The sequence below is a fragment of the Hyaena hyaena genome, unplaced genomic scaffold (genome assembly GCF_003009895.1).
Source record: "Hyaena hyaena isolate Hyena2069 unplaced genomic scaffold, ASM300989v1 scaffold_281, whole genome shotgun sequence".
Lineage (NCBI taxonomy): Eukaryota > Metazoa > Chordata > Mammalia > Carnivora > Hyaenidae > Hyaena > Hyaena hyaena.
The window spans coordinates 1,738,464-1,759,449 of NW_024080914.1; the positions used below are offsets into that span (position 1 = coordinate 1,738,464).

General features: G+C 43.2%; 1 protein-coding gene across 1 annotated transcript; it reads left to right on the forward strand.

Annotated features, from left to right (window-relative positions):
- The first annotated feature begins 10,799 nt into the window (after positions 1-10,799).
- LOC120241417 (olfactory receptor 10J1-like) lies at positions 10,800-11,732 on the forward strand. The gene has a single exon (XM_039246515.1). It carries the CDS (start codon positions 10,800-10,802, stop codon positions 11,730-11,732), a length of 933 nt encoding a protein of 310 aa, XP_039102446.1.
- Positions 11,733-20,986: the final 9,254 nt, after the last annotated feature.

A 20,986-nucleotide genomic window follows, 5' to 3' on the forward strand; every position in this document is an offset into this window, starting at 1 on the left:
GTTGGGATTGGAGGAGTTTGGGCAGCTCAGTTATGTGGATGGTGTGGCCCTGTGGTGGTTCGCAAAAGGCAGTGGCTGCCACTGCCACCTGGCCGAGGAGTCCTCGGTTCCCCTCTCTGGTCCACCAGGTGGTAGTTCAGGAGGTGCCATAACCTCGCCTTCTGTGATCCTGTGTCACACTGGCAGAGGTGAAAAGAAAAAGCAGGAGGTGGTGATAGATATGACAGTGGAAGTGAATGGAAGGATGGGGTTGAAAGCACAATACAAGAGGAAGGTAGGATTGATGGTAACCATGGGGCGTCTGGTAGAAGTGACTTGGGGGACATATGGCACCTTCAAGTTCTTTACTGGTTTTATCCTAAGTCCCAAAGTAGGGGGAAATATCATGAAACTTTAAAATAGGAAAAGACCTTAGAGATAATCAACTTAAAGTCCTTATGTTAGAGTGAGAAGCCTGAGCCACAAAACGTGGTTTGTGTGAATTTGTGTGGCCATCTAAGCCATTGATTAGAGGCAAACACAGGACAGTATTATGAGGCTTCGTTTGTTTGTTTGTTTGTTTGTTTTGACTGAAGATTCAGGATGAGGAAAGGATGAGAAACCCAGCGCTCCTAAGGACTATTCTAGTCCAGTGTGGGGAGAAATATACTGAAGAAATGAGCAAACAAATGAGCTAAAGCATCCCAGGTAATAACAAGACAGAAAATTAAGTCAGAGTGATGTGATAAAGTGAACATGGGTGGCTCATTTGTGTATCTAGCTTAATCATAGACTGAAATGATAATGGGGCAGTTGACTCTCTCAATTTCAAGTTCAGTGAATCACCACATGAAATGACACTCACCCTTGGCTCTGCAGAACAGAATGGCAGACGCGTACCTTTCCCTACCTGACCGTGGCTTCTCTTTAGGAGAAACACCAGCACACAGAAGTGTCACTGAATCAGGGCTGAGGAAAGTCCCAACACTGGCAGTGATTCACAACGCTGCATGCATCCAAATGATCAAGGAAGGAAACTGAGAAGAGCCCAGTGAATTCGCTCATTCGAAAATCTTGGTGTCGTCCCCATCATCCGGGGTTTGCATCTCAGCTGTGCAAGTCCCACTTTCAGGGTCAAACTCTCCAAAGCTGACCAGTCTCTGAGGTGTTACTCAAACTCACTAGGTGGCCCCAAATGCGAATTCGTTCATTCTTTATGATAAATAGACCAGACTAGTCACATCTTTGTGGCTTTTGCTTCCTGGTGGATATAAGTAATTAGTAATATTAAAGTGCATGCCAGAAGATTGCTTATTGTTCCCATATTACTACTCTGCTTCTACCCTATCAAAGAACTCATCACAATATATGAAAAGCTCATTGCTTTTGTCTGATACCTCGTCACATACCATGTGTGTTTGAGTCATTGCTCTTTACCTGGTGTTTAGCACAGGGCAGGGCACGTATAGGTCTTCAGTAAATATTTATTAGAGGTCTAAATTGACAATTGGCTCACTGATTACTTCTATCATGATATTGCAACCTTGTAAATCATCTTTCTCTTCCTTAGAGACAATTTTCTTTAAAAAAAAAAAATCTCTTTAAGAGCATTAGGAGCATGCTCAACACCTCTGTGTCGAATTGTCCATCTCTCCTGGGAACTATGAACCTAATCTTTGCCTCTGTGCGAAGGAACACCGGCACCCAAGACCATACTCTTCAATCAGTTCCTATGGTAATCCCATTGAGTGTTTTCTTTTATGACTGATGGCTTGCCAGTTCTGCTGAGACATATAGAGTGTGGGAAAGATTGAGCCTCTGATTCTCTTTCTGTTATAATAACCACAGGGTACTTAACTACACATTTAACTAACTGCAAAGACAGTATAATAAAGTCAATCGATGAAAAGGAAGATGACGTTCCTTGTGCTGCCTGGCTCTGATTTGTAGATGCCCTTCACCCCGGGCACACATCACCTCGCTGAAGAAGAGTCTCCTCTGACCTGCCGTTCAGGGTGTCTTTGTGACAGAGACTCCAGTTCTTCCAGAAACCATGAGGAGTTTGACCTTCCATGGCACCTCCATGGCAGTGTGCATGGATGATTCTGAAATGTGCTACTCAGACCTGATGGTGAATGAGAAGATGTGCACCACACTTTTCTCCCCTGGATCCATCACCAATCCCTTGTTTCTAGACCTTTTGTTTCTTCTGCTCAAAGAATCACTTATGGGCTTGCTTCCATTCACAGACACCGCTCCTACCAGGGGGCTGTCCCCATCTCATATCTCAGCTGATGTGACACGGGCTGGCTGCAGTGTGACTGTGTGCTTCATCCACACATCAGCAGGGAATCTCCCCCCACATCCCACCCTGGATATAATGGAACATGCACTAGACTCAGATTAGTGGGACCAAGTTTGGATCCTTTTTTTAAAATATAATTTATTGTCAAGTTGGTTTCCATATAACACCCAGTGCTCATCCCAACAAGTGCCCTCCTCCATGCCCATCACCCATTTTCCCCTCTCCCCCATCCCCATCAACCCTCAGTTTGTTCTCAGTATTTAAGTATCTCTTATGGTTTGCCTCCCTCCCTCTCCTTAACTATCTTTCCCCTTCCCCTCCCCTATGTTCCTCTGTTAAGTTTCTCCTGTTCCACATATGAGTGAAAACATATGGTATCTGTCTTTCTCTGCCTGACTTATTTCACTTAGCATAATACCCTCGAGTTCTATTCACATACCTAGGAATAAACCAAGTTTGGATTCTGTTTCTACTCACTCTCTTGCCCTAATGGATGAAAAGAAACTTCCACACACAAACAGTTTCACAGAATAAACGTAAGAGCAATGCCATGATAGGGAAAGCACTGTTTGCAACTTCTAATAAAAAATTGATTTAGACAAAAGTCATCAAAAGATGAAATGATAAAATATTGATGGGATCAATTTGAATAGAGCACCAGGCTGTTGCTCCCCAGAACGTGGATCAATTTTGCACTGCTTAGGGTGGCATACCAAACAGGATGTACCTCGGGACCGGGCTGTCAGATAAGATGCAAGATGCCTTGCTAAATTTGAATTTCAGATAAACAATGAATCATTTTTAGGGTACATGTGTCTCATGTAATATTTGGGACATACTTAACCTAAAAAATTATTTTTTGTGTATTTAAAATTCCAATTTAACTAGGTATCCACTATTTTTATTTGTTAAATCTGACAACTCTACCTGATGTAATGGAAAGCTGTGTGCACATGTGTGTATAGTCTAATAGACATATAATGTATATGTAAAGCTTAATATAGTATAATGCAGTTTATGGTATAATAGTTTGTATCATTTAATAAGTTTTATCTCGTGTGGCCTTTAGAACTGACTTCCACTTTAGAGGAAATACAGGGTATAGAAAAACAAATGATACAATGTGTAAATGATATCCTGAAGGTGAGATTTTGACCTGGTTTTTATTTATTTATTTTTTTAGTGAGAGGAAATGTTTTATTTTTTAAATGTTTATTTATTTGTTTTGAGAGAAAGAGAGAGAGAGAGAGACAATCCCAAGCAAGCTCTGCACTGTCAGCAGGGAGCCTGATGTGGGGTTCAAACTCATGAATCTTGAGATCTTGACCTGAGACGAAATCAAGAATCAGACACTTAATGACTGAGCCACCCAGGCTCCCCTGACCTGCTTTTTGAACATGTCAATGAAATGGAAAAACTGGGTGGGGGGGGTGACGGAATGCTCTAGACCACAGATGCTCAATGGAGGATGATTTTGCCCCTCCGCAGGTATTTTTGGCAATACTTAGAGATGTTTTTGGTTTTCCCCAATATGCTGCAGGGAGGGGAGAGGATGCTAGGGGAATCTAGTGGGCAGAGGCCAAGAAAGCTGCTAACCATCTTGTTACACATGGGACACCCCTTGCCCCCACCACACCATAATAAATGTCAGGCCCCAGAGGACAGCGGTGCCACTGTTAAGAGACCCTGATCTGGACTAAAAGAGGCTTTGAAGACTCTACAGCTGATTGTTGTGCACAGGCCCATCTGCCTCCTGATGCCACACTTCACATACAGCATGCCTATGATAGAAGGCAAGACAGCTAATTAAAAATGATATGGTACAAAAATGCTTATTTACATGGGAAAGACTCACAATACATTATCAAGAGGAAAAAACAACGGGCCAGATATAAGGAAGTTTGTAGCTCATGACCTCATAGTATTGAAAAGGAGAAAGAAGTACAAAAATAAGTCATTCAGCTTTCTCTGTAAACAGAAGAGTGTGTGTATAAACAGATATACACATATGAACGCAGAGGAAAGCCATTAGAGGATTAGTCACCAAAATGTTAATAGCGTTGGTATTTCTAAGTTGGAGAGCACCGTAAGTGATTGATATGATCTTTTTTCTCTTGTCTGTGTTTTCTATGATGAACGCCTATTACTTTTTTCATCAGAGTGTAGATAAGATTGTTTTGGAAAAGAAGTTCTTGGTCCGGGCTGAAGGGCAGAAAGACAGCAATCCTTTTTTGCAGCGCAGAGCTGAAATGGCTCCTCAGATATCTCCCATGCCTCCAGAGAACCTTGATGGAGACGGTCATGCTGAGCCAGAAACTAAATGAACCGGAGCACAGGTCTGCTGTGTCATTCTCTCCCCAGCAAGATCCAAGAATGAACCAATGGAAGCACAAGGAACGGGCCTGACAACAGCCTCTGCCCTTTCCAAGTATGGAAGCTGGGCCTCCCTCAATGCGAATTAGGGTGGGATGTATGTCTGGTGAGCCTTAACACAAGTGGCTATGGGCTGAAGCTGGACAAGACCTGACCGCCATGCCCCTCTGCTTGCCCTGATCATATTTGGATATGCTTCAGGAAACTGTCCTCTAGTCCTGAGAAACTAGAATGTAGGGTCTTCTCTTTATAAGCTTATCCAGTGTTCTTATGGTTTACTTGACTGAACTCAATGCACTATTAGTTCCTGAAACACCAACAATCCCCAACAATGAGTCAACCTATGAAAACATCTCCCTCATCTGCTACCCAAGTTCCTAACGAAGCTCTTGAGACAAAGCCCTAGGGCTCTCTCATCCTTATCTCTTGGTACCTCAGAGGGATTTTCAAAAGGATGGTCCCAGGAGACTTGGGGTAAGGGGATTGCTTGTCTTGGGGATGATAAATATCCAAAGCTCCTAAAATCTGGAGTTTAAGAGATTGCATTTTCCCCACTCTGGGCCATTCTCAAAGCCAAATGAATCACTGTCCTCAGCTTCAAGCAATACAGCAATCATGTGAGGTTTTCTACGACCCTAAAGAAGGCTGAATTTTCCTTGCTTTGTACATCTTAGCTTCCCTGGTAAATGGCTCTGGAACACAAGATGTTTTTACTGGATTCCTTTGAATAGATTCAGCCCTTTCAGTGACTTTTAAAAAATCACTGTCTGGAAAGTGATTCCTTCTTCCTTTCGCCAAGGTCAGAAGCAGTGAGTGGCTGTGGGTGGAGTGAAGTGAATAGAATGCCGTGTGTGTTTTCTAAATTTTTTTATTTTCCAAGTTTTTCATTATTTTGGTTGTATTGATTCTCATGCCATTAATATTATATTTCTTCATGCTCATCTTGCTGTGGTGATGGATTCAAGGACAGGAAATTTAGCGGACATGACAGTAATCTTCCACTATCGGTCTGAAAAGGAAGTAGAAGGCGGGATATTATAGGGAGGTGGCAGGGAGACAGATATTGAGTCAATAGGAAGTGATATTATCTAAGAATTAAGGCCACTCAAAAATAGAATTGATGATATTATATATACGTGGAGCTGTATGGGGGGGGAGTGTGCCCTGCTGGTAACGAAGATTGAGATAGATAGACTCCACTGTTGTGAAGAGTATTCAAGATACAATATTAAGTGAAAAATGCTAGTTGTGAACTGGTATGTGCAGTTTAATCTCTTTGGGTAAAATTGAAATGATATGGAAATACCATTGTTCTTAAAAATTTCTAGACAAAGTTTTATTTTATATTTTAAATCTTTAAAAAATTTTTTTAATGTTTATTTATTTTTGAGAGAGAGAGTGTGTGTGAGTGGGAGAGAAGCAGAGAGAGAGGGCAACACAGAATCAGAAGCAGGCTCCAGGCTCTGAGCTGTCAGTACAGAGCCCAATGCGGGGCTCAAACCCACGAACTGTGAGGTCATGACCTGGGCGGAAGTCGGATGCTTAACCTACTGAGCCACCCAGGCACCCCTTAAATCTTTTTTTAAAATAAATATTTATTTTTGAGAGAGAGAGAGAGAGAGAGCACATACAAGCAGAAGAGGGGCAGAGAGAGAGGGAGAGAATCTCAAACAGGATCCAGGCTCTGGGCTGTCAGTCCAGAGCCCTACTTAGAGCTTAAACTCAGTGAGCCATGACATCATGACCTGAGCTGAAATCAGGAGTCGGCTGGGTCACTTAACCAACTCAGCCACCCTGATGTCCCTAGAAAGAAATTTTAAAAAGAAACAAACATGAATCATGTTTACCCCTGGACCCGAATATGCAAAGCACAGAAGGAGAAAACTAACTTTCCTGTTTATACCCTTTGTACAGATGGCTGTTTTTACCCTGAAGCATTTTTATAATATAAAAAGCCTAGTTTTATTTTTTGAGTAAACTTAGTAACTTAAAAAAAAAAAAGAGGGGAAGCTAACTTGTAAGATAATGAATTTCCAATCATTGGAAGCACTGAAGCAGAATTTGGGGGAATATTTGTGAGCAATGCTTGCTTTTAAAATTCCCTCCTGGTGCTAAGGTCCTGTGATTCCGTTATATGAAAGGACTTAACGTCACCGAGCACATGCATTTTCCCCAGCTTGCTTCCCCCTGGAAAGACTTGAATAATGAAATGGATAAGGTTATGGGGCGCCTGGGTGGCTTAGTCGGTTAAGCGTCCGACTTTCGCTTAGGTCATGATCTCACGGTTCGTGGGTTCGAGCCCCGCGTCGGGCTCTGTGCTGACTGCCAGCTCAGAGCCTGGAGTCTGTTTCAGAGTCTGTAACTCCCTCTCTCTCTGACCCTCCCCTGCTCACGCTGTCTCTCTCTCTCCTGGAAATAAATAAAAAAAAAAAACATTAAAAAAAAAATTTAAAAAAGAAATGGATAAGGTTAACCCATTGTCCAGAATTGCTTGTCAGGTCTAAGCAGAATGTGATTTCTCTAGAAGGAAATACTTTGACTTTTTTCAGGGTGGAGGGATGTTTTTGGCTACAGATCCAGAATCCAAGAAAATGGAAAGTGGTGTAAAGTGTTGCTTTCACGGTGACGTGGATTCCACAGATGTAGGCTGCCATTTTGTTTCTGCTGTCATGATCTTACTATCCTCATTAACACTCATCAGGTCTTTACCATCTGGATGAGTCCTTGTTTTCCTGAGGGTGATGAGAGAAGAGACGACATTCCAGGCATGCACAAGCTCAATTCAGTCTTTTCTCTTCTTACCTTCTTATCCCCCTTAGCGGAGGTAGGATTGATTTTCCAGTTACCTAAGATTGGGGTTTCACCTTGTTCAGTAACACATCATGAATCTCCGTTAAACAGCAGTGGCTAAAGACTGGCCTATCACCACCTCTCAAAGGAAAATGAACACATATTTTGCTCTCCACTTTGCCCTATATTTTGCAAATGCTTTATATTTTTCTGTGCTTCAAAATCTTTGGTAAGAAAATTCCAAAATCTGTCCTTACTTAGCTGCTTGCATCCCACTGTAGTGATAGTCAGAATTGATCCTGTTTTTTTTTTTTATTTAAAAAAAATTGGGGGGAGGGGCGACTGGGTGGCTCAGTTGGTTAAGCCACAACTTCAGCTCATGTCATGATGGTTCCTGAGTTCGAGCCCCATGTCCGGCTCTGTGTTGACAGCTCAGAGCCTGGAGCCTGCTTCTGATTCTGTGTCTCCCTCTCTATCTGCCCCTCCCCTGCTCATGATTTGAGCATAAAAAAACATAAAACTTTTTTATTTTTTTTAATGTTTATTTATTTTTGAGAGAGAGAGACAGAGTGTGAGCAAGGCAGGGGCAGATAGAGAGGGAGACACAGAATCAGAAACAGGCTCCAGGATCTGAGCTGTCAGCACAGAGCCTGACATGGGGCTCGAACTCACAAACAGTGATATCATGACCTGAGCCAAAGTCCGACAGTCAACAGACTGAGCCACCCAAGTGCCCATTTTTTTTAAACATTACTCTCCTTTAAAATTTTAAAACTTTATTTATTTTTAGAGAAAGAGCACGAGAGCACAAGATTAAGAGATCAAGAGAAAGATCAAGAGTTGGACGCTTAACTAACTATGCCATCCGGGCACCCCAGATCTTGCCTGTATTTAAAATTTCAATATTTTATCATGGATTTTTGTCTAATTAGCTTTTGAAAACAATATTGCATTAAAATTGTCTTCATCTTGATCACTGTTTTTGGAGCTCCCTTAAATGTTGCACCCCAGAGGAGTGCCTTAATGTGCCACACTTTACTTCCAGCACTGTCCAGAAAGGATTTTTTTTTTTTTACCAACTACAATCTTTCTTTAAAAACTGAAGTTGGGATACTTGGGTGGCTCAGTTGGTTCAGCAGTTAGGCATCTGAATCTCAGTTTCAGCTCAAGTCATGATCTCAAGATTTTGTGAAACTAAGCCCGCGTCTGGCTCTGCACTAGCAGCATGGAGGCTGCTTGGGGTTCTCTCTCTCCCTCAAAATAAATAAATATAGTTTTAAAAATAATTTAAAAAAATTTTAATTAGAAAACAAAGTTAATTTCCTCTGGATCTGACTGTTGGGTACCCAAATTTCTATGAAATGCCTATTCAGAGACTAATTTGGTCTTGTGATGCTGTCAACTTTCTCTTCTCTGGGGCCAATTAACCCACTTTTACCTTTCCTCCTCAATCCTCTGTGCAACCTCACTGTAGAGTCTCACTGGAAGAAGAATCTCACAGTTAGAGTTTTTTTGGTATGTTTGGAAGAGACACTATTAAGAAGAAAATCTGTACTATACAGAGGGTACAAAAAGAAAAATAATTTAAGATTCTCCATTTACTATCCAGGAAAAAATATCTTTAGCATTTTGGTATATTTACTTCCAAGCCATTTTTAGTGGTATGTGTACCATTCCATGTGTTTCCTTTCTTTTCCTTTCTTTCTTTATTACTTTTTTCTTTTCTTTTTCTTTTTGAAAAATTATGGACTGCCTATCTATCTATCTATCTATCTATCTATCTATCTATCATCTATCTATCTATCTATCTGTCTGTCTGTCTATTGTATAAACATGTATTCCATGTCCGTGCTTATTAGATGTATAATGGTTACATAATTCCTATCAGACATATATATTGTAATTCATTATTCCTTTGTTTATTTGTATTGTTTTCAGTATTATTATAAATAACATCCTAAAAGCTTCTTATACATATATCCCGAAACATAGCTGTGATTATTTCTTTAAAATAAATAATTGGAAGTGGAAGTATTAAGTCAAAGAGAACAGACACTCATTGTCACTAATATGCTAATATTCCATTTACTTGCCAAGGAGAACATCCTAAAATTTTTCTAGTTTCCCGTTTTCCAGATTTTCCATTTTTGTTCCCATGTAATCTTATCCCCAGAGTGAGGAAAATGCATTCACTTTTTTCAATAAAAAATCTGGGGAAAAAAGTGTGTTCTTTCTCAGCTGTTTAATAGCCATGATGCTACTTCAGGCAGTTGTGGGGTAGGACAAATGACATTGGCTTTCAAATGGGAATATTGGGTCTATGATGTACTAATTTGGGGCAAACCATTGAACCCTAAGTGTCTTAGATGCTCCAGCTGCAAAATGGGAATAATGGCTACCTAATATATGGGACTGATATGCCATTATATAATACAGATCGAACCTCTTTATAAACTAAAAGGTGCCATAAGGGACTGTTCTTGGCTTCTATTATTATTATTACCATTATCATTACTACTACTCTTTTTTAAAATATTGGTCTCTAAAACTCCCCAGATAGGGAATAGGGAGAGTATGCAAACTGGTTTCTCCAAAGGTCCCCAGTTTATAATTCTGAAGGAATTAGAAAAGAGAGGCTTGGCATCTACTCATGAGTCATACTACATGTGAAAGTTCACATCCAAGTGCAAGGTGGAAAACATGCAAATACACACAGCGCTCGAGAACCAGTTAGGGAGCAACACATAGTGACTGAACCACAGTCAGCAGGCACACATCAGCAGGGTCTGGCTGGTCCTGGGAGGCCTCTTCAAGCAAGGGGAGGCTCCATCAGTGCTAAAGAAAGAGGGGAATATGTCTGGTTGAAAACCACTGTCGGGAGTCGGGAGGCATTCAGGTCTGAAGCTGTTGAATGATTTGTAAAAAGATGCAGACAAGAGGAACAGGGACAAAGAAACAATCGGTCCCCTCGGAGCAAAGAGTGATGTCCCACTTGGCAACTCAGAAGGTAAGACCTTTAAGAAGATGGTCAAAATTGTGGCTTCTACTCCTACGAGGTAGAAGAGGTTGACAGATTTGTTTTAGGTAAACAAAAATCTGAGGCTGTAATTCACGAGAAAGTTCGTCTCAACTTGATGCATTTTCTATTCCTTTAGCTCCAGCTCCCCGTGTTCTGACTCACCAGGAAACCTCTTCCAAACCTACCTAGGGTGTATTCCACCTTTCTCCTACAGGCGCAGTAGGTCCCATTACGCTGGCACATCTGCAAGGGCGGGTCCTTGTTGCCCCTTCTTCTAGTCCTGAGCAGGTGCTGGGTGCTACAGCCTCCATCCTGTAGACCCAGCATTCATCAATGAAGATAGAGAACTACACAGTGGTAAGTGAATTTGTTCTCCAGGGTTTTTCCAGCTTCCGCGAACACAAGATCATCCTCTTTGTGATATTTCTTACCTTGTACCTTTTGACTCTGGCTGGCAATGCCACCATCGTGACAGTTATCAGCTTTGCTCATCACCTGCACACCCCCATGTACTTCTTCCTTAGTGTTCTTTCCACTTCTGAGACCATCTACACATTGGTCATTGTACCACGGATGCTGTGCAGCCTCACAGGCCTAAGCCAACCCATCTCCTTGGCTGGCTGTGCCACTCAGATGTTCTTCTTCATCACCTTGGCCATCAACAACTGCTTCCTGCTCACGGCGATGGGGTACGACCGCTATGTGGCCATCTGCAAACCCTTAAGGTACATGGTCATCATGAACAAGAGGGTGTGTGCCCTGCTCATATCAGGAGCTTGCAGCATTGGGTTGTTGGTGGCCATAATTCAGATTTCCTCTGTGTTTAGGCTGCCCTTTTGTGGCAAAGAGGTGGCCCATTATTTCTGTGACATCCTCCCAGTTATGAAACTCTCCTGTGCTGAAACCACTCTACATGACATAACTAATTTTATCATCAGCTCACTCGTTATTGTGGTTCCCATGGGCCTTGTCTTCATCTCCTATGTCCTCATCATCTCCACCATCCTCAAGATCACCTCCGCCCAGGGCCGGAAGAAGGCCTTTGCCACCTGTGCCTCCCACCTCACAGTCGTCATCGTCCACTACGGCTGTGCCTCCATCGCCTACCTCAAGCCCAAGTCAGAGAACACCAGGGATCAGGACCAGCTGATCTCAGTGGCCTACACCGTCATCACCCCCCTGCTGAATCCGGTGGTGTACTCCCTGAGGAACAAGGAAGTCAAGGATGCTCTTCACCGTGTTATTCGCAAAACTCCTCTTGCTTAGAACCTATAGCAGTTTGACACATGGCCTGTCATCTTCTGGGTATTTCATAATCTCAAAAAACAAACAAAGAAACAAAAAACTGGACCCGGTCATTTATTCTCTACCCAGAAAAACTTACAGGATGTGGTGGTGGCTGTAGCGAGGAGTCTAGAGAGCCTTGACTTGAAGTTCATTTTCATCATCATCATGGTCCCATGCTTTCTACTAATCTTAGAGGCTACCTCCAGAGGCACTGCTCAGAAGGTGGAGAGCTGGGCAGGAATGACAAGCTAGAGGCTGGCTCTTCATTACCTGTTTGTTGATGGCAGGAAACTGGGCCATATGATACTTACATGAAGTGAGAGGTTGAGAGAGCCGCCTGAATGTCAGGCAGAGCCTGAGCTCTGAAACATCAAGGGGGCATGGTTGGTGCACATGATGTGCTGGAAAAATGGGCAAAGCTACCTTCCCACTTCACCACTTTCTCTGCTGCGTAGTGACGAGAGTAACAGACCCTGACATTCCAGAAGAAATACTCTCTGCTTTAACATGCTCACCTGCCTTGGAGACCCATGAAATTCCTTCCACTTTTACTGAAGCTCACACTAAAACTGTCTCCTTGGTGAGTCTCATATATCCGCATGTGCGTAAGGAAGTTGACCCTTCCGGCCGCTGCGTTCCATCGCCGTTGGGGATGCGCTCTGTGGGGTGACGCATGCGTGCTGCGTTCACGGGTGTGGGGGTATCTGAAGACCTTTCCGGGAGTTGAATGTATTAGCCCTGCCTCCCAACTCACTCTGGCTGTCTCGGATCTGGGTCATTAGCACATGTGAAGCCTGAGCAGACACATGTGTTGCCTTCCTGTCTTCATTTCTGCGTTGCCGAATTCATTTTCCGTCAACAGTGGGTGCCTACTTCCTCAGTGTGAACACTTGTCTAAACAGGCACTGGGCGTCTCCCAGTTCCTACCACGATGGTCTTCTGAAGAGGAAATTGTACAGATTTGTAAGAAAGGTGTAAGGCTTTAGGGATGTTTGGCCTGGCGTGGAAAAGGGGCAGAAGTTGCCAAATGTCTTCCTGTCCATAAAAGGGTGACATTAAATAATAATCATCGTCCAGATTTCCCATCTGCCATCTTTCTTCTGCTCAAGGACAGTCCAAGTGTCCCCACTGAGGATGGATTGAGGGCGTATGCCTCACAAGCAGCTCAGAGATCCTTTTTTTTAATTATTATTATTTTTATTTATTTCTAGGAGAGAGAGAGAGAGAGAGAGAGACAGCGTGAGCAGGGGTGGGTCAGAGAAAGAGGGAGATACAGACTCTGAAATAAGCTCCAGGCTCTGAGCTGGCAGTCAGCACAGAGCCCGACGTGGGGCTCGAACCCACTAACCGCGAGATCATGACCTAAGCGAAAGTCGGACGCTTAACCGACTAAGCCACCCAGGCACCCCTACAGCTCAGAGATCCTTAATGGTAGAGAAGCCAAAAAAGGAAATCCTCGTGTTTACAGCACATTACCTGAAAGAGTGAAAGCCTTGCCTCCTCACAGCAGCTGCCTTATCTTTGGCCTTATCCGGGTTCCCTGAACACACCTTGGAATCCTGTCTGGGCCAGCTCAGGTTCAAGGGAAACACTCTCACGAGCCTGTTTCTCAGAAGCCCCACTGGAGATCCTCTCTTTGGGGGTCCCACTCACTGTAGCACCCTGTACCCTAAAGCTGCACCCAACAGTCAACTCATTTTTATTGATTGCTGAATTTTTGCACATGGACACCCCCACACACACACATGCACAGGACCTTCCACAGCTGTCCAGAGCTTTATAAGATTGGTGCCCTTATTAAAAACAGTATGTTCCCCTGAGTTCCTATAGTTTGATGCTACAGAAAATCATGGTGTGATTTTCCCAAAGTAATATTTGCAACAATAAAGAATGTGTGCAAAAGGCATACCTATTCTTTGTCTTTTTTTTTTTAATGTTTTATTTCTTTTTGAGAGAGAGATAGAGAAAGCATGAGCAGGGGAGGGTGAGAGAGAGAGGGAGACACAGAATCCGAAGACAGGCTCCAGGCTCTGAGCTGTCAGCACAGAGCCTGATGCGGGGCTCAAAACCACAAACCGTGAGATCATGACCTGAGCTGAAGTTGGACACTTAACTGATTAAGCCACCCAGGCCCTCCTCTTTGTCTTTTTTAAATGTAGTTTAGGGGCACTTGGATGGCTTAGTTGGTGAAGCATCCAACTCTTGATTTTAGCTCAAGCCATGATCTCACAGTTAGTGGGTTCAAGCCCCACATCAGGCTCTGCACTGACAGTGTGGAGCCTGCTTGGGATTCTCTCTCTCCCTCTCTCTCTGCCCCTCCCCTGCTCACTCGCTCTCTGTCTCTCAAATAAACTTAAAAAAATTTTTTAAATAAAAAATTAAATGTAGTTTATACCATTATAACAGAGCCAGAAAAAAATTAAACCGATGCATTTAATTTCAAAGAGAATGTGTGACTAATTCTCACTCAACACAAATCATGTCTGAACAGAGTGAAGCTGAAGCCCACACCTTGGGCTTAGTCACCACAGCATAGCCATTATCTTTAGAAGTCAGTGCCTGCCAGTTCAGGGCAGTAACACAAGCTCACATCTCCTTTAGGGAGAACACTAGATCCCACAGGGACACATTCTGTATCTCCCCTACAAAGGATTGTTTTGCATCAAAACATCCCTCAAAGGAATCCTACTCTTGTTCCAAAATACTGTGCCTCTCTTCCGACACAGAACCCCCTTCTCACACCCGTTCTCCTCCTCACTGGCATAGGTGTGGAATGGGGCATAAGGGGACCAGGGCTTTTGTAAGTGACTTTTGCAAGTGACCTCAGCATTCCCAGCAGACGGTATGCACTTGCCTGCTTTGTTGACGAAGAGAAGCAGCTCCCTGTCCTCAGGCCGGTGCTGTGGAAGGGAAGGTGGGAAGGGCCGGTGAGGCCAGAGGGACTGAGGGTGAGGCCAGGCAGCAACTGTCTGGTCAGATTCACCTTCACTGGAGCCTGGAGGCCACCTCAGAACAGAGGATGCACGGCACGCCGAGTTTACAGGAAGCCCGTGAGCACATGAGCTCAGCCACTATAGAAGCAAATGCTGTGTGAAGGCACAGGTTTTGGTACAGCTGTCTGCTAGAAGAGGAAGTAAAGATGTCCTACATCAGCCCCCGCTTCCATCTTCTCTGCAGATCTCATCTGTGTACAGGCAGCAAACACCAGTCATGGAACAGGAAACCCCGCTGACTCACCGAGGGTAACTGATAATGTCCAGAGCACTGCCAGTCACGCTCAGTGACATCTCCCATGGGACAGGACACTTGTGGCTGTGGGCTGAGGGCATTGCAACGGCTCTTCTGGAGACACGGTGTGGCTGTGCTGGACCCGTGCTCGGAGCCAGTGCACGTCTGATGAGAGGAACTGTGTGCACGGCCTTAGGCCCCTTCTTGTGCACTCCCTTTGTGTGGCTCTTGGGTCCAGGACCAGTTTTCCACCACGTGTTCCCCATGGCCACAACCTCAGGATCCTGGAATTACTTATCATCGACTTAGTTCCACTTAAGACTCCTGAGAGAAGAGGGCTTAGTCATCACAAAATCAACTGTTTTTCTCTTGCTTAGGAAGGCAAATTTAACAGATATTATGGTCTGGAAATAAATTAGAGAATAATGGCTAACTTAATCAAGGGAGGCACAGTTTAGAAGCTCTATGAAGTCCTGAAGTGAGTTAGTTTTACTTTATAGCAGGAAATGGGAAAACAGCATGCATTCTTGTTTCCTTAGATACAAAGGTTTCTTAAAATGCTCACCCTAGACAAAGAATAGGAACAGAGAATTTAGGGAGAGGGAGCTAGGGGGAGATTATAGACTTTAATATTGAGAGAGAGGGAGAGCACCTGTAGGGAGTGGGGAGCAGGGAGAGGGAGGGAAAGGAGAGAGCGAGCGGACCCTTCAGCAAGAACAGCAGGAGTTAGGAGGATGGCATTAGTCCCTATGATCTAATTATCCCCCTGTGTGTGATTTGTGACCTTGTTAATGTACAAACCTGGGGCAAATAGTGTGGTTAGCGCAAGAGTGGTGTTTTGAATATCTGATCGCTTGTAGTGATATGATAGAGGGGGTGAGTGTCTTGAACTTGAGAAATTGAGGCTGTATTTAATAGGGGAAAAAAACAAGCCTGCTAGAACATTTAAAGCTTTGTTTTTGCTGCTAATAAAAACCAACTTCCTGAAACATGTACCCGTCACAAAGTACATTTTGCTTTTAGACGATCTCACCCAACCTTCAAGCCAACTCTTTCAAGACTGATATAATTCTTATTCCTATTTTGTAGGTGAAGAAAGTTGAGGCTCAGGGTTCAGGGACCTCACAAAGGTCTTTATAAGGTTTTGTGTTCTCTCCCTCCCTGCCCTGTGACCCAGACTGAAGGACTGAGAAGGATCAGAGAGGGAACACCCCAACCCTGCAGAAACTTCTCTTTTTCTAGAAGCCGCCCATCCCCTTTTGTCCCCTCAGGTGAGGGGACACTCCTCAGGTGAGGTGTTCTCGTCCAGTAAGCACACCACTCTCCTTTCTCTATCCTGGGGCTTTCTTATTCCAGGCACACCCATACTACCCAACATCTGTGGTAGTTTTAAAAAATGTCCCCAAATAACTCTCCTCTCCTTGATTGTGGGTTAACTCACTTCTACTGAGGAGAATACAGCCCAATTGAAGTGCATGGTTTCCAAGATCAGATTGCGGGAAGACTGACTTCCCTGGCTCACTCTCTGTTGGGGAAACAGGCGCCATGTTGTGAGCTGCTCTGTAGAAAGGCCCACTTGGCAAGGATCCAGTGAGGATCAAAGGTCCCCAATCCAATAGAATGGACCCTGATGATGGCCACGTGGGTGAGTATGGATGCAGGTCTTCTCCTGGTCAAACCTGAGAGGAAGCTCCTCCTGATTTCTGACCCACAGAAAGTGTGAGGTACAAAGGGCTCACGTTCGAAGCTGCTAGGTTTTGAGGCACGTGGCCTGCGGTGGTGGGTGATTTCTACATCATCCTTCATTAGTGTCTTCCTTAAAACAGCAGCAGGAAGAGCAACACCACAAGGTGCTGTGCTCCTGTCCTGCTGGGGATGTCGAGAAATGTCTTCCCAACAAGACTTAGTACCTCCCTGACTGCCACACCTCCTGAGAGAGTGGTGAGGAGCAGGGCTCCCACAGGAAGCGTCTCCACCATGCTCTCCTTGGGTCTCAGGAGCAGTGCCCCCCACCCCACCCCGTCTGGCTTCTTAGGTTATGCCTTAAGGGGCACAGCCTTTGTTCCAGCAACAGAGGGCAGCATTTTTCGTTTGCTTAATTACCTGAACCAGGATATGATTAGAAATAAATGCATTTACTTCACTATATTCTTTCAATTGTACAGTCTTTCCTTTCTCTTTTTATCATTCTCTTTCCTGCCGAGCTGTCCTGTTCATGCCTCCAAGGAAAGAGAAGCTACGTCCTCCTAAGGGGACATTTGATTGCCCGAGGTGTGTGAGGAATTGTGGCACTGGACTGTTTGTCCTATGAGATAAGCATCATTGAGGAGCCGCTGGAGGAGCCATTTCCTTCCAGGCTTAGGGCTGGGGTGTCACCAGTAGACCAAGGACATTCAGTGGTTCAAGTGGTTGTGGATTTCAAAATGGTGTGAAATGGAGACTCTGTGGGCTGTGGCAGAGTGGAGACCCAGTTCTCACGGTCCTGGTGAAGTTGCCAGGTTGTTGATAAAGGAGCTCCTGGATGTTGGGTGTTAGGATAAAGCCTTTCACCTGGAACCAGGACATCCGCTGGGGAAATTAGGAGTTCAAAGAAGGTATCTGTGAAGACGGATAGACCAAGCCCGTCTGAAGAGGACGTAGAATGGCATCTTGGTCCCTGTACCAGGGAACTCACTATATGGACCGAAGCCTATGATTCGCCAACCTATTTATAACCATTTCATCCTAGTGTTTGTTTCTCTGCCTCCAATCAAAACTTTTTATATGCTACTGTATCAGTTCCCCCTTTTTTGTTGATCAGACATTATAAGTAAGACTTTAAAATCCAAGAAAGGGTTGGTGGTTTCCCCCACAGCATAATCTCCAGCATCTGTCACTGTGATTAATTCATAGGAGCCCTACAACTGCTTACAGAATGGAGTGAGCTGGGTGTGTCCAGGTTCGTGAGAAGTAAAGGAAGTTGCCTGGCTTAAGGCTCCTGATCTTGAACAACAAAAGCCCCTGCGGCTACTTGTGACCATTCACCTCCCCGTGCAATAAACCACCCAAAACTCTGTTTGTGAAACAATAATAATTTATTTAGTATCTGAGTCTGTGGGTTGGGGGTTTAGGGAGTTTATTTTTCCTAAGTCTCAAGTAGGTGATTAACAGCAAGTCAGCGTATTTTAGATGATAATATCATCTGAGTCAAAAATGGAATGACGGGAATTAACACATTTGAAGATCCTTGTCTTATTTGTATAATTTTAGGTTGGTCTAAATCAATCGTGATGTCTCTCTCTTTTCATTCTAAAACTCCAAAGCAATATATAACATCAAGAATTCCCTAAGTAGCTTTTAAAATCATTTTTTCACAGTATATTTTTGCATAATATACAAATATTTTCCATAAAATATGGTACTTTAGATCAACATATTACAACTAAAGGTTACACTGAAAGTTAATTTTATAAAGTCTTTTTTTAAGTTTATTTTTTTATTTTGGAAGAGAGAGCAGAGAGGGAGCAAGAGCACGAGAGGAGGAGGAACTAAGAGAGAGGGAGAAGGAAAGTCTTAAGCAGGCTCCATACTCACCCTGGAGCCCAATGCAGAGCTCGATCCTCTCGAACTGTGAAATCATGACCTGAGCTGAAATCAAGAGTTGGATGCTTAATCAACTGAGCCACCCAAACACCTCTCAAAGTCTTAAATATATATATATATATGTTAGATATATATATATTTAGATATATATATATGTTAGATATATATATATTTAGATATATATATATGTTAGATATATATATATATGTTAGAAACATATATATATATGTTAGAAAAGTTTGACTTGTCCACATTTACTAAGTGTTCCATATTATTGAATTAACTTTAAAATAATTACGTGAGAAGGAACATGATTTATGAACGGATTCATAATGGCATTTTATATACTTTCATTCAGGGATATATGCATTAAAATGAAGATTGAAATTTAACTACTTTTCACTACATCAGAAATACACAAAAACTCCTTTGATGGTCTTAATCTATGTTTCTCAGGTTTAGAGCCTAAGAAAACCCCATGCATTGTCTTTTTAAATAATATTCATGCTTAGTTTCCAAATACTTACTTTCTAAAGATTTAGTTAATTGCTGAAGACATCTTGATGTTCTATAGAATATTTATTAGATTAAGATCTTTTTGATGATCAATATGGATAAATTTCAAAAATAGAATACATATGTATATTTGGAGTAATATGATATAGTTGTAAATATGGACATATGTGCTAATGTATAAACAGGCAAAGGAATAACAGACACACAGGAAGGAAGGGGAGGATGGGTGAGTTCCTGATTATATCCATCAATGCTATAACCTTAAAAAAAAAGAGATAGGAAAGGGGTGCTTGGGCAGCTCAGTCGGTTAAGCTTTTGACCCTTGATTTCAACTCAGGTTATGACCTCATGGGTCATGAATTCGAGCCCAGCATCAGGCTCTGCACTGTTAGGATTCTCTCTCTCTCTCTCTCTTTCTCTGTCCCTACCCTGCTCACACTCTCACTCTGTCTCTTAAAATAAATAAATAAACCTAATTTTTTTAAAAGATAGGAAACAATTATGACAAATATGGCTTAGCAAATACATGGCATTTAATTTTATAACTTTTCTCCACTTTTTTGAAAGTTTAAACTTTTCACAGTTCTTGTCTTTTATTTTTAAAGAATTTTATAGTTACAGAGAGGGAGGAGGAAAACCATAAGAGACTCCTAAATACTGAGAACAAACTGAGGGTTGATGGGGGGTGGGGGAGAAGGGAAATTGGGTGATGGGACTTGAGGAGGGCACTTGTTGGGATGAGCACTGGGTGTTGTATGGAAAGCAATTTGACAATAAACTATATTTTTATAAAAGAATTTTCAGGTGAATTCTGAGTGATCTTTTATGTTCCTCACTAACATGCTATTTCAACATGAACGTTCCTTATGAATCATAACTTTCACCAATGACTTATTGTGCATGTAAATGAAACAAGTGTATAAGCAAGAAAAAAAACCATGTAAAATGGTCAAAACCATTTTAACGGTCAAAACCACCAGCTCATCACTGCAAGATGATAAACTCTCAGAGTGGTTGAGCCATGAACAGGCATTTCTAAGCTCTGCTAACCACTGGCCCTACTCACCTGATTTCCCCCTGAGAGGTCTCTACCGGGCTCCACTTTAAAGGAACAAGGTCAAGAAATGGAGAGCCTACCCACTGGCTTCTGTTTCAAAGCCCCTCCCCCCACCATGGTGAATGATGTCAGTTGTCTGATAAGATACTGGTCCTCCATATTTCCATACTGAACCAAGACCTGGAGACACTGATAATAAATGTCAGAGGCTGTCCCCTCATGTAGACAGGGAGCCTGCCCCCTTGTCTGCACTCAGGAGAAAACAGCAAAAGAGAAGCTAAAAAAAAAAAGACCCTGTTCTTGGAAGGAGAGGGTCAGAGGCCAGGTGGTGGGCATCTGCTCAGACCCCTGCAACTCTGGAGAGTCCCCTCTGCCCTCAGTATTCCTAGAGGAGAGAGGAGGGAGGCACATTCAGGTAGGTACCCATTCCTGGGGGGAAGTTTCCAAGCTAGAAAAACAAGGAGACACTAGAGGTTTTTTGTGCTTGTTCATTTGTTTGTTGACTGGGGAGAGACGTGAAGGTGGTAACAGGAAGAGGTGGTGGGAAAATGGGAGAAGTGGTTTTCTGAGCATCAGGGCCAGAGAAAGGAGAGTTGATGTGGCTGCCAGATGGGAGCACTGTTACTTCTTGTGGGTTCACAAACCAGTTTCCTGTACGCAGAGGGCGGGAGTAACTGAAGAAAGAGGCAGGCCATTCCAAATTGGAAGGTGGCAGTCTTTCTAAAGCAAGGGAACAAGGGAGCTCATCTAAGAGGCTTGTCCAGGGAGGAAGCAAGATGAGTAGATCCCTGCACCCACCCCCCAGAATCTGAGAAGTTTACAAAGACTTAACGGGGTTCAGTCCCATGTG